This window comes from Talaromyces amestolkiae (assembly GCF_001896365.1).
Source record: "Talaromyces amestolkiae strain CIB chromosome Unknown scaffold6.1, whole genome shotgun sequence".
NCBI lineage: Eukaryota > Fungi > Ascomycota > Eurotiomycetes > Eurotiales > Trichocomaceae > Talaromyces > Talaromyces amestolkiae.
Genome location: NW_024468042.1, coordinates 1,388,081 through 1,399,681, shown reverse-complemented (window position 1 = coordinate 1,399,681; position 11,601 = coordinate 1,388,081). Strand labels below are relative to the sequence as shown.

General features: G+C 47.4%; 5 protein-coding genes across 5 annotated transcripts; 3 read left to right on the top strand and 2 right to left on the bottom strand.

The window, feature by feature from the left end:
- Nucleotides 1-146: 146 nt before the first annotated feature.
- On the top strand, nucleotides 147-2,225 carry BHQ10_004028 (uncharacterized protein; the record flags this gene model as incomplete). Its single annotated transcript, XM_040876350.1, has 1 exon — nucleotides 147-2,225. One exon carries the CDS (start codon nucleotides 147-149, stop codon nucleotides 2,223-2,225), a length of 2,079 nt encoding a protein of 692 aa, XP_040732532.1.
- A 135-nt stretch (nucleotides 2,226-2,360) lies between these two features.
- BHQ10_004027 (uncharacterized protein) lies at nucleotides 2,361-3,389 on the bottom strand (the record flags this gene model as incomplete). The annotated part of the gene is made up of 1 exon (XM_040876349.1): nucleotides 2,361-3,389. The coding sequence occupies one exon, from the start codon at nucleotides 3,387-3,389 to the stop codon at nucleotides 2,361-2,363; it is 1,029 nt and encodes a 342-aa protein (XP_040732531.1).
- A 477-nt stretch (nucleotides 3,390-3,866) lies between these two features.
- BHQ10_004026 (uncharacterized protein) lies at nucleotides 3,867-5,649 on the top strand (the record flags this gene model as incomplete). The annotated part of the gene is made up of 6 exons (XM_040876348.1): nucleotides 3,867-3,989; nucleotides 4,053-4,200; nucleotides 4,266-4,309; nucleotides 4,368-4,942; nucleotides 4,994-5,369; nucleotides 5,416-5,649. 6 exons carry the CDS (start codon nucleotides 3,867-3,869, stop codon nucleotides 5,647-5,649), a joined length of 1,500 nt encoding a protein of 499 aa, XP_040732530.1.
- A 188-nt stretch (nucleotides 5,650-5,837) lies between these two features.
- BHQ10_004025 (uncharacterized protein) lies at nucleotides 5,838-7,043 on the top strand (the record flags this gene model as incomplete). Its single annotated transcript, XM_040876347.1, has 1 exon — nucleotides 5,838-7,043. The coding sequence occupies one exon, from the start codon at nucleotides 5,838-5,840 to the stop codon at nucleotides 7,041-7,043; it is 1,206 nt and encodes a 401-aa protein (XP_040732529.1).
- Nucleotides 7,044-7,807: 764 nt separating this feature from the next.
- Nucleotides 7,808-11,533, bottom strand: BHQ10_004024 (uncharacterized protein; the record flags this gene model as incomplete). The annotated part of the gene is made up of 8 exons (XM_040876346.1): nucleotides 7,808-8,537; nucleotides 8,600-8,721; nucleotides 8,780-9,036; nucleotides 9,102-9,484; nucleotides 10,262-10,610; nucleotides 10,726-10,818; nucleotides 10,903-10,950; nucleotides 11,029-11,533. 8 exons carry the CDS (start codon nucleotides 11,531-11,533, stop codon nucleotides 7,808-7,810), a joined length of 2,487 nt encoding a protein of 828 aa, XP_040732528.1.
- Nucleotides 11,534-11,601: the final 68 nt, after the last annotated feature.

Below are 11,601 nucleotides of genomic sequence, written 5' to 3'. Positions count from 1 at the left end.
GGCCTAATTTCATCGGCCCGGCCATTTTGTCTTTGATAGGTCACACCAAGAGACAATGGTAGATAAACAAAAAGTATCAATTTTTATATTTGACTTTTGCTTACATCAGGTCTGCCTTTTCATCCGCCAAATTACATTGAATCGCCATGGCTCTTTCTGAACAACCTACATCGGTCTATACGCCGCCGCTAGGTCTTCGAACTTTCATGGACGATTTCCGCGAATCCATCAACAGATGGCACAATCTTCAGCTGAACACATACGACGATCTACATTCATTTTCTATAGGCGCCAACGGCCCAACCCGGAATCTGTTCTGGATGGGATTGTGGCGATATCTGGATATTAGAGCGTCAGTGCAACCCACTATTGCCATTGACGAAACCAGAGGAATTGCCACTTTTCCAGAATTTTACACGGATGCAAAACTGAACTTCGCCGAGAATCTTCTGTCGCAAGTAGATGGTAGCGAAAAGACGGCGATAAAAGTGCTGACTGAAGATAATCTATATTTGGATGGACCGGAACTTATCTCCTGGGGTCAGTTGAGAGACCTCGTGAGGCAATTGGCAGATGCACTGTCTGCTTCTGGCTTATCGAAAGGCGGGGTGGTGGTTGTTGTAGGAGGGAATAACAAGATGTCACTCGCCTTGATGCTGGCTACTGCGAGTCTAGGGGGAGTGTTCTCGTCATTTGGAACAGATTTAGGCGAAGGAGCATTACGAGACAGATTATCTCAGCTCAAACCACAATTCCTATTTACCAATACTAAATACAAATATAATGGCAAGACGCACAGCATCATACACAAAGTGAAATCTGTATGGAACAGTATCACCAGGGCTGCAAACTCAGAACTCATCACTACAACGCCGCCTGATGATATTAGTGAAAACTCATCGACAATCCAACTCAAGGATTTCGTCAGAAGAGGAACAGGCAAGCATCTTGAGTTCTTACAGGTCCCTTTCAACACACCGCTCTTCGTCATGTTCTCCTCTGGGACAACTGGAGTTCCCAAGGCTATTGTTCATTCCCACGGGGGTGTACTGATCAACCTCAAAAAGGAATATAGACTGCATTGCAATTTCGATGACACCGATGTCTATTTCCATTATACGGGCATCGGATGGGCGCTTTGGAATATCATGCTGGGTGCGCTGCTCTGTGGTACCACGGTCGTTCTCTATGATGGGTCTCCTTTTTATCCCAGTGCCCAAGAGTTTCTCCAACGCATTCTCTCCGCCGGTGTGACAGCATTCGGCGCCGGGCCAAAATATTTCTCTGAGCTACGGCGCATGAAAATAAATGCCAGATCCATGGCTAATAATCGACTGAAGATGCTTCTGAGTACCGGTGCCATTCTCACCCCATCGCTATCCTCGTGGATGGCCGAGTCCTTCGGTCCTCTGTGCCAGATTAGTTTTTCGGGCGGAACGGAGCTCTGTGGCTCGTTTGTCCATGGCACTGTCAGTCTACCGACATATCCTGGGGAGATCACCGTCAAAGCATTAGGAATGGCCGTCGACGTGTATTCTACATCGTCATCACAACAAGGCCCTGGTCGAGGTTTACCAGCAGGAGAAAGCGGGGAGTTGGTTTGTACAGAGCCATTTCCCAACATGCCGTTGCATTTTTTGAATGATCCTGAAAGAAAGAGATACATGAACGCATACTTTTCCCAAATTCCGTCCGTGTGGACTCATGGTGATCGCATGTCTATTTCTCCTCATACCGGAGGCATATACATCCTCGGTCGCAGTGACAGTGTACTCAATCCCGCCGGTGTGCGTTTTGGAAGCGGAGAAATCTATTCCATTCTCGAGAAACAATTGGCTGGTGATATCGTAGACTCGATTTGTGTAGGCCAGCAACGAGCAGTGGATGAAACGGAAAAGGCCATCTTATTTGTGAAAGTTTCATCGCCAATCTCTGATGATGAATGGCTGGGATTGAAAAGGAGGATACAAAAGTGTATAGCCAGTGGTCTTTCACTTCGCCATGTTCCATCTGACATATTTCGAGTATCTGGTATTCCATACAATATCAACGGGAAGAAGATGGAGATCCCGCTAAAGGCTGTCGTGTCAGAGGGGAGGCAAGCCTTTGAGAAGAGGAAACTCGCGGCTGAAGAGATAGCGGTTTTACAGGAGTACGTCAAGTATTATCAATATCCGGAGGGAAAGGCAGCGAGAGATGGTAAATTTATCAGGAGCAATTTGTAGTAATAGAACATTTTTCTATAAAATAGTGTTGCTTCTCCGTAATAGTTGAGAATAGAGGGTATTTTCCCTTTATAGTATGCCCACCGATGCCTAGGTGGAATACACGATTTATTATCTTGCCTTTACCTCGACTGCTTATTGTGAAGGCTTTGGAAGCGTTGTACCCCAACCAACTTTCCAATTTTGCCCACGAATGGGGGCAAAGAGCTCCTCAAGGGTCGGTTTGCTGCTTATCATTCCCTGGTCATACAGGGCGTCCACAAGTGCCTCAAGTGTTTTTCTATTCGGCTCAACACCATAAACCCATGCATCGCCTCCAAAAACTTCATCAATTTCGTCTATGGCCGTAGGTAACCATGGAACCATATATCTCAGAGCGTCAAGAAAGCGCATACGGATTCTTGCCACTTCCTTTGAATCATTTAGAGCATGGAAGAGGCTGGATGGAAGCCAGGGATGCTTATCAACCAGCTCCCGCTTCACGACAACTGTGTGCATGATGGGAAAGATGCCCGTTTCTTGAAAATATGCCTTCTCTACTTCTTTGAAGTCCGAGAATAGTCTCTTGACATGTTCCGCGGTTCTAAAACAAGGAGGAATATCGGCTCCAATTGTGGCAGCAAGATCGCCATCCTCAAGCATTTGGCTGAGCGACTTGTCACTCTCGTTTTGGACGATATTCACTGGCTTTGTCAGAGGTGCTACCTTCGGCTTTCCATATTGTCCGGCAGTCAGGAGGGAGCCCTGCACCCATTGTATACTATCGAGGTCGACACCATGTTGCTTGAGCACAGAGCGAATCCATACAGCCGCTGTTATGGTATAGAGCGGCACGCCTACTTTTTTGCCATTCAGATCTTTTGGCTCTTTGACGATATTGCTGTTCACTGCGATGTATCCATGGCGAAATGCTCGGGATGGAAAGGCCGGTAGGGCAACGAAATCGCGGTGGCCGGCCGCATAGCGGCATATGTATTCGCTCAAACTGAGTTCCGAGGCATCAAACTCTTTCCCGCCGACCATGCGGTCAAATATGTCTCTTGGGTGGCTCAAAGCGAGGAAATTAAGGTCGATTCCTTCGGGGACGACCTCTCCAGACTGGAGTGGCTGGAAGCGGTCATAGAGCATACCTGCAAAGGTAATAGGAACTTTCTGGGACGCCATGGCTGGTGAATTGATAGAGTACGATTCAGAAAGTGAGTTGGAGAAACGATACCAACTGGATTTTCCCACGGGGATGGCGTGGGAAGCTGTTCATCCACCTGGAGAAGAAGGTTTGCGCTATCTTCACGTCTGATCAATGAGAGGCATACTAAGATTGGTAGTGTACAATAGCACCTACAAACTCCTTGAACTAGGGGATAGAGCCGAAAATGCCTCAACAAATATTTCCTATTGCGATCTTCGAGGTAATGTCTTACCCCGCCTGGGGTTATCTCCCCGGGCCCCATGGGGTAAACAGTACTCCGGGCGTCTTCATTACAAGGAACCCTCGTTTGCGTGCGGAGAAGGCATTTCGACTTGCGAGCCTTGTTTTCACTAGCTCCAGAAGCTAGCAAGGGCAGCTTTCTTCCTTTGTAATCAGCGTTTGTGTATATGCATACACACTTCTTTGAAACATTAATAATACAAGACACCATCATGGCCGAAAAAGCTCACCATCTGCACGATGAAATTGCCGATGAGAATATCGTTAGGAGCAAGACTTCCAAATCAGGCATTGTCTTGCGMCCCCAGCCGTCAAACGACCCAAACGATCCGCTGGTACGCTTGTTCTTTTATCTTTTCTCGGACGAGCGAGACGAAAAAGCACACTGACAGATACAGAATTGGCCGCAATGGGAGAAGTACACGACATACGTCGTTCTCTGTTGGTTTACGTTTCTCTCCTTCATGAACTCTTCGGCCTTCACTGTTGCAGTTGTGGACATCGTGAAAGAATTTCACAAGACTTCCACAGAGGCAAGTTATTTGAGTAAGTTTGGCTTGCTATTACCGGGTGGATATCTACCTTTGTATTCGTTTCTAACACTACTACAGCGTCTCTGCAGGTGCTTGCAATGGGCTTCGGCGCTTTATTTTGGGTACGTTCTACTCAACCTCCCTTACCCAGGCTCCTCGCGCTGACGGTTTTCATGTTAGATGGCCATGACGAGAAAGATCGGTAAACGGCCTGTATATCTAGTTTCTATCCTTTTCCTCTGCGTCACAAACATATGGAGCTACTTTGCAAAATCATACGGCAATCTCCTTGCGTCGCGAGTCGTCGGCGGCTTCCTCACAGCAGCTTCCGATGCGCCGGTCCCCAGCGTGGCCGCCGATCTTTTCTATTTCCATGAGCGTGGCCATGCATTGATGATATTCAACATTGCTATTTCAGCAGGCGCCTTCTTTGGTCCCTTCATAAACGCCTATATCACTCAATATCTGGGGTGGGCCTGGATGTGCGGTGTTATGGCAATCGCATCGGGTGTGACATTTATCGTGGCGATTGCCCTTATCAAGGAGACAGCATATATTCTTCCAAACGGCGTACGAGATCTCGACCGGTCTGCAGAGACATATCCACCGAAGAGAAGTTGGGCTGCATCCATGTCCTTGACCGGGGGAGTCGACCCAGAGGCTTCCTTTTTCAGATGGGTGTTTGAATCTGTACAGCTCATGGCATATCCACCTATCTGGGTTAGCGGACTCACAGTTGGGGTGTTTATCGGATGGTAAGTAGTCTGCACATATCTTGTGAATGGCTGTTGCTCATCATACTGTAGTAATATTGCGCTTCAATTGACCGCCTCTCAGACCTTCACGGCTCCGCCCTACTCATGGGCGCTACATAGTGTCGGCTTACTGTCACTGTCTGGTTTCACAGGCTCTGTGATCAGTTTCTTCTTTGGTGGTTACCTCATCGACTGGCTGGCGATTCGATCAATCAAGCGTCACGATGGGCATGCAGAGCCTGAGTATAGACTGCCAGCCATGATAATCCCGGCTGTCATTGGTCCTATGGGACTGTTAACCTTCGGACTCGTTATTGCGTATGGGAAACCTTGGGCTGGTGCAGCTATCGGGTATGGCATGCAAGGATTTGGCGCGACAGCCGCTGCAAACATTGCAGTCACATATGCTGTCGATTCTTATCGTCTAGTAAGTATAGCGCCTACGATAGTTATCTCGATCTGACCTGTCATAGGTCGCCGGAGAAACGATCGTGATTATATTCATTCTTCGGAATGTGATTGTCTGCCTCATCTCAACTTATATCTCGAAGTGGTTTCAGAATCAAGGCAAGAAAGATGCCTTTGGAGAATTGGTCGCTGTTGCCTATATTATTTTGTCATTCTCTTTAGTCATGTACTTCGTCGGGTCTCGCATTCGACGATTTACCATGACATATGGCCCTATGGCCAAGCACAGACTGTACTGAGCGTAATCTATTCAAAGAATTAGATAGCAATACTTCTCATACACCATATACACCGCTGGTGGTGGCAATGTCGTCCTATATTTGGAGTTGTGACAGGATCACTTTACCGCTATCCCGAATATGGTAAGCGCAGTGTCAACATCTGCTTCAACTCATCTACTTGAGCTTCAGCAGAGGAACGGTCAAGTATGGCTTCCGGCAAGATCATCGCTGGTTTCTTTAAGTATGCTTTCGATTTGATAGCAGCCGCCGTGGGGTTGTATGCGGTATTGCTAGCGCTGCTCACCATACCTATATTTCAATCCCATGTGGTGTACCTACACGCCTTTCAAATGACATGGTTTAAGGATCTCAATGTCCCCGAGAATTTTGGCTTCCTCAGGAATCAAGTCACTCCGTTCTCAATTAGGACACCTGACGGCGAACGTCTGTACTCTTGGCACATTCTTCCAATAGAATTGTATCGCAAGCACGAAGAATCTCTAATCGCAGAGCCAATTGGGTTTGTCTCGGACATCACGTCCAGACTTGCATTTCAGCTGCTGCGCGACGATCCCGACGCTCGTTTGATTCTTCATATGCACGGTGCTGGGGGAACTGTCGGTTCAGGATATAGAGTTCCTAATTACCGTGCATTGTCCGCAGGTCAACCTGGCAAAATTCATGTCCTGACATTTGATTATCGTGGATTTGGACGAAGCACTGGTTCCCCATCTGAGAATGGGCTTATAATAGATGCACTTACAGTCGTAGACTGGGCTGTCAAAGTCGCTGGTATCCCTCCCTCTCGAATCCTTATCTTCGGTCAGTCTATGGGAACCGCAGTTAGCATTGCTGTGTCTGAGCAACTTGCATTGCAATCTCCTCCAGTAATTTTTGCAGGCACTATTCTCGTTGCGCCATTCGTCGATTGCGCGACGTTGGTCTCAACTTATCGAGTAGCAGGAATAATTCCACTCCTCTCACCGCTCGAGAAGTTCCCTACGCTGTTCAACTACCTCCAACGCTTTTTACGGGATAAATGGTCAAGCAAAGACCGCATCGCGCAATATATCCGTTCCAACGAAGTTAACAGCGAGAAATACCGCCTCACGATTATACATGCTCAAGATGATTACGACATTCCGTGGCATCACACTGAAGTAGTCTTCTGGTATGCAGTTAACGCTTCGATACCGCGTGGAATAAGCTATGAGGAACTCGAAAAGAAGAAGTTAGACTCAAAGGTCGATCTAGGGGCTGCCGGCTCAGTCATGGAATGGAGAACGGATAACAGTGTGATTCGAGAGGAAATACTGAAAACTGGCTTGCATGATGTTGTCATGGGTTATCCGGTTGTCACGATGGCTGTGATGCGTTCTTTCGAAGCGGCAGATCCGTCATTCACATGTTAAATTAGATTATATATACAGGTGATTTGGTAGGATATCTACACATCCAAGTGCCTTTCGTGCTTCGCGCTGGTCTGCCTGTGATGAGATTGACGGATATCGGTACATTTTGTAAAGGACTATTGTCTATTGTTGTCTCAAGGTAGGATAGTACTTTCCGGAAGATATTGGAAGTCGCAGAGTAAGCCATGTAATGCCAATCTTCTTGAGTCATGGTGTCCAGCAAAGTAAAGCATCGGCTCAAAGCCAGTCCGCATAATGTCCACTATCTAGATCTATATGCACAATACAATACTATTTTAAGCACGCAGCCATATCCTCAACAGCTAATATGTTTAGAAATCAAGCTAAAGTGACTCGCAATCTACCGCCTTACAATAAAAGCAGTGTCAAGTGCGGCCAAAAACGACGACGCTTTCACCAGGACGGACATATGTAATAATCTTCGTCCTGGTGAAATGGGGGCCATTTTCCGCTTCCCGCTTTGTCACGGACTTGGAGATCCATCTTAGTTAAACAGCTCTGTGTCGAGGTACGCTAGGCTTTGTTGAGCCATATAAAGGTGTGGCCCAGTTCGGCTTAGCAGCTCCTCATCCTTATGTGTGACAGTGTGTATGGATCCCAAGGTCCGAGTCTGAACATAGTGGCAGATATGAAAGGTCAGATAGAGCCGGCATGAAATAGATCATGTCGGTGGACTATTGATATGATCTGTCACAGCGATTGTATTGTGCTGTAACACGTTGGCCAAACTTTTCAAACACTTGTCATGTGAAATTCCCCTTGATCTGCTGCCCGAGTGTTGCGCAGCGAGACTCAAATATATCAAGCCAGGGCATCCGACGAACATCTACCATGATACCTTTCCATGAGGCCAGTCTATGCTTCTTGATAACACCAACTATCATCCTCATGGCAAGCTCATGGTATTGGTCACTGGTTTCGCCGATACCACACAGTATGAGAAGCCAAAGGCGGACGATTTGCAGGTGAGAATCCTTACTCCAGATACTCTGCAAATCAGTATCCTCAGATAGTATGTTTAGCAATGCTGAGACACGTGATCTGGAAGTCCCAGGATAAGAGCGGCATCTCCGCTTCACTTCAATGATCCAAATGGTAGAACCGAGTCGTATGGCCTCTGATATCATGTCGGAGCGTTGCACCCGCTTCCCTGATATCGCTGGTTGTTGCTGCAGAAGGTAGTAGGCGACCGGATTTATGAGAAACCCCATTCGCTCTTCATCATCCCAGATAGCGTCGCCATTGGTGGCTAGCTCGACACGCAGAACTGTAGCGAGCGCATTGAGATCCGCTATGCAAGACATCACGCTTGTCAGCCGAGTGTCCTGCTTGATCTCACCGTTCATAAGGCTGAATAGCGGAGCAGGAAGCGTGTCTGGAGTCAATTGATGGTTTACATTGGCGCTTGGCATTGCCGTGCAGAGGGGAAAGAGTGGTTTCGTATCACACACTAAGGCAACTGTAATGTCCGTCCTGTGATGCAAACATCAACACCATGTGTCTTTCAGATTATTGTGTTTGTCGCGGATCCATACCATGAAATCATGGCCATTAAGTCCGGTTTAGCCTCTAAGTTMCYCCMCCCGCCTCTTGCCTCAACAATCATGCGCATGCCCTTGACATGCACCATCGCTTGGTCAAAATCCAGGTTGATTAACTACTTCAAACTCAGCTACGTTCTCAAACAACAGCTCGCTATAAGGGATGAACCTTACATTATAGCATACGATAGCCAGCACAGCACTGAGAACATTATCAGACAATGAGCTGCTGACATTGCAACTAGCAATGGTTGATTCGATGCACTGAATTGTTGTTAAAGAGCGCTCTAATGCAAGAAATTGGAGACGTCTCGCTGAAGCACGGTACAGTGGGACCAGAAGATCGGGCGAGATGAAAATTTGACGGTAGTGCCAGAGAAATGCGGATTGCCTGAATGCAAACGGAAACCAGAATGTTTCTGTCGAGCGAGCTATGAAACAATATTCAGCAAGTGGTGAACAGTGAAAGGTTCCAACTAAGCTGTAGGTAATTTACCTGGACTCGACGCATTCTTTCCCGCCATCATCATCAGAGTGAACCCATATGCCGAATAAGAATCCTCTCCCCATTCTTTTTCAAAATCGGACAGCGCATCTAGGACAGACGGCACGGGTGACATCGCGGCGTACTGTGTCGTAGGCTCTAGTGCAACGGTGTTCGGCAAGACAAGATCATTCGATAGAGCTGGCAAACGGATATTGTCCTCGTTTTTCGAATATCCGCCATTATGAGCTCTCGGCTGTGTCGCCAAAGCCTCGGTTGACTGCCATTCTCTAATGACGAATGGTAGCTTCTTCGGCCGCTTTCTCCGGGATTTGCCAATCTTGACCATGACATGACGACGAATCTCGGAGTCGAGCGATTTGTTGGGACGTGAACTAAAGCTGGTGTCACCAGCGTGCACGAAGAGAAAACGTTCTTTCCCCGAGAGCTCCATCTTCAGCTGTTGTCGTGCAGAATTGAGTCAAGGGGATTAGGACGAGGATTTGGGGAAAAGGGCATTCGAAACGGCGGAATTACGTTGTGTCAGAGGAAAATCCCTCAGACGAGTGAATGAGGCTGAATTAGCTGAAACTCACCCTTATCATCTATATCACATCATAGTTTCGAATTCTCTACTAGATTGACTTCCCAGAAGAATACTTGTCAAAGGGAGGGCTTCTGATAGTGGGGAACAGGATGATTGGTAATAGTATTGTCTGGGGGGACTAAAATGAACCTTAATCATCGATCTTTGCCGCTTTTGTGCACCGTTTGCCGTTTCTGACTAGTCAGTTTAGATAGCTGTGGTCGAGAATTGTATTTGCCCTTACCTTTTTTGGATCATAAAGATCTTAGTAAGGCAACATCGGAGTTGGAGTTCATTATTAGGTGCATAACATGGCGAATATTGAGACATCTACGCTAAAATCTATTACATGTAATTTGATATGAAAAACCCTTGTAATTTCAATTTCATGTACTGAAGGTTCATCCAGTAATTACAGGGGTACTAGTTCCACGACACAGATATCAGTCGAGGGTTGTGAGACAGACTATTCTCGAAGCATCAATTAGGAGGTGAAAACATGTGCTCTTCTTTATACTGCTTGTGCCCGTTCATGCAATGGATTTATGCTGTCAGTCAACTACCTGCAAGCCACTCACAAACTCACTCAGGTTCCTTCCACGCACTCCGCCTAAGCCAATCTTCGAAGGAAGTGGCCCTGACCCCTAACTCCTCAAACGTATCGTTCATCTTCGAAGGGTCCATGGCTCCGAAGCAAACCTTGTTCGCTGGCGTTAGAGAAGCCCATTCCATCATCTTCTGTGCATCCAATTTAAAGGCTGGGCCAACGAACGGGGCTGTCATCTCGCCAAACTTTTCAGGGCTAATGGGATCATGAACAGCAGGCTGCTCTGTGACCCTTGTGAATGTCTGGGCCATTTCTTCGGGGGTAATGAGGGGGCTCATGACGAGATACGTCTTGCCTGCAGTCACGTCGAAGCCCAGATCGAAGACCCCTGCGTGGTCACGGTTAGTACTATCATTCAGGACCGGTCATGCTCTGGAATACAAAGTGGTGCGCAGAAATAGTGTGGGAAATGGGATTAGGTTATGGGCGCGTATGTGACTTACGTTCAGCAAAGCGTCCCATGTCGTAACTTGGGTCAGTCCACTGCGCGACCTGTCTGCTGGGAATGGGCATGCGGAACTCAACCACACCGTCCGCTGGTTCAGGTCTGTATGTTAGTCGCAAACTTCTCAAATCGTATGCCATAAGCCAATGACAGAGTAGATGCAAATATCACTTACAGCGGCGGCGAGTATACTGAGGCCATCTTAAATTTGTGTAAAAGAAACCTGCGTGAGAGAACATCAACAGTCAGACTTGGATTGTCCTTGGATTGAATGTAAACAAGGTTTATGAGGATCACGAACCAGGAATAAGACAAGTCACGCCGCTCAAATGCTCTTTTGCGATCATTTCAATAGCATGCTTGTTGTTCATGTGATGAATACCGAGAAATTGCCCGCGGGTTACCTCATCCATGTTTGGCAGGCTGCTGAAGACAAAGTGCTTGACGCCAGATTCTTTGGCTGCCAGGACCATGTTGCGGCCTGCCTCGATCTCGTGGGCCATTTCCGCCTCGTCCACCAAGACCTTGCCATGATAGATCTCGGAGGTGACAGCGAAAACACCATAAGCACCAGCAAACGCCGAACGTAGGCTGCTCTGGTCATAAGCGTGACCCGAGACAAGGTTGAGACGGTTTGGCTCAGGCTTTCCAGAGCACTCATCTAGAAGGTTTTTGGCCCGAGATGAGTTAACATCGCGCGTTAAGGCGCGGACGTGATAGTTCTTATCAGAGGCTAGTAGAGCTAGGACAACGCCTGTGCCCTGGTTGCCCGTGGCGCCAGTCACGACAATAATGCGAGACGGCATTACGTTGAGCTTGCAGATTGTTCTTTGTTCTTTCTATTAGACTGAGGAACAAGGAAGGGTGAGAAAAT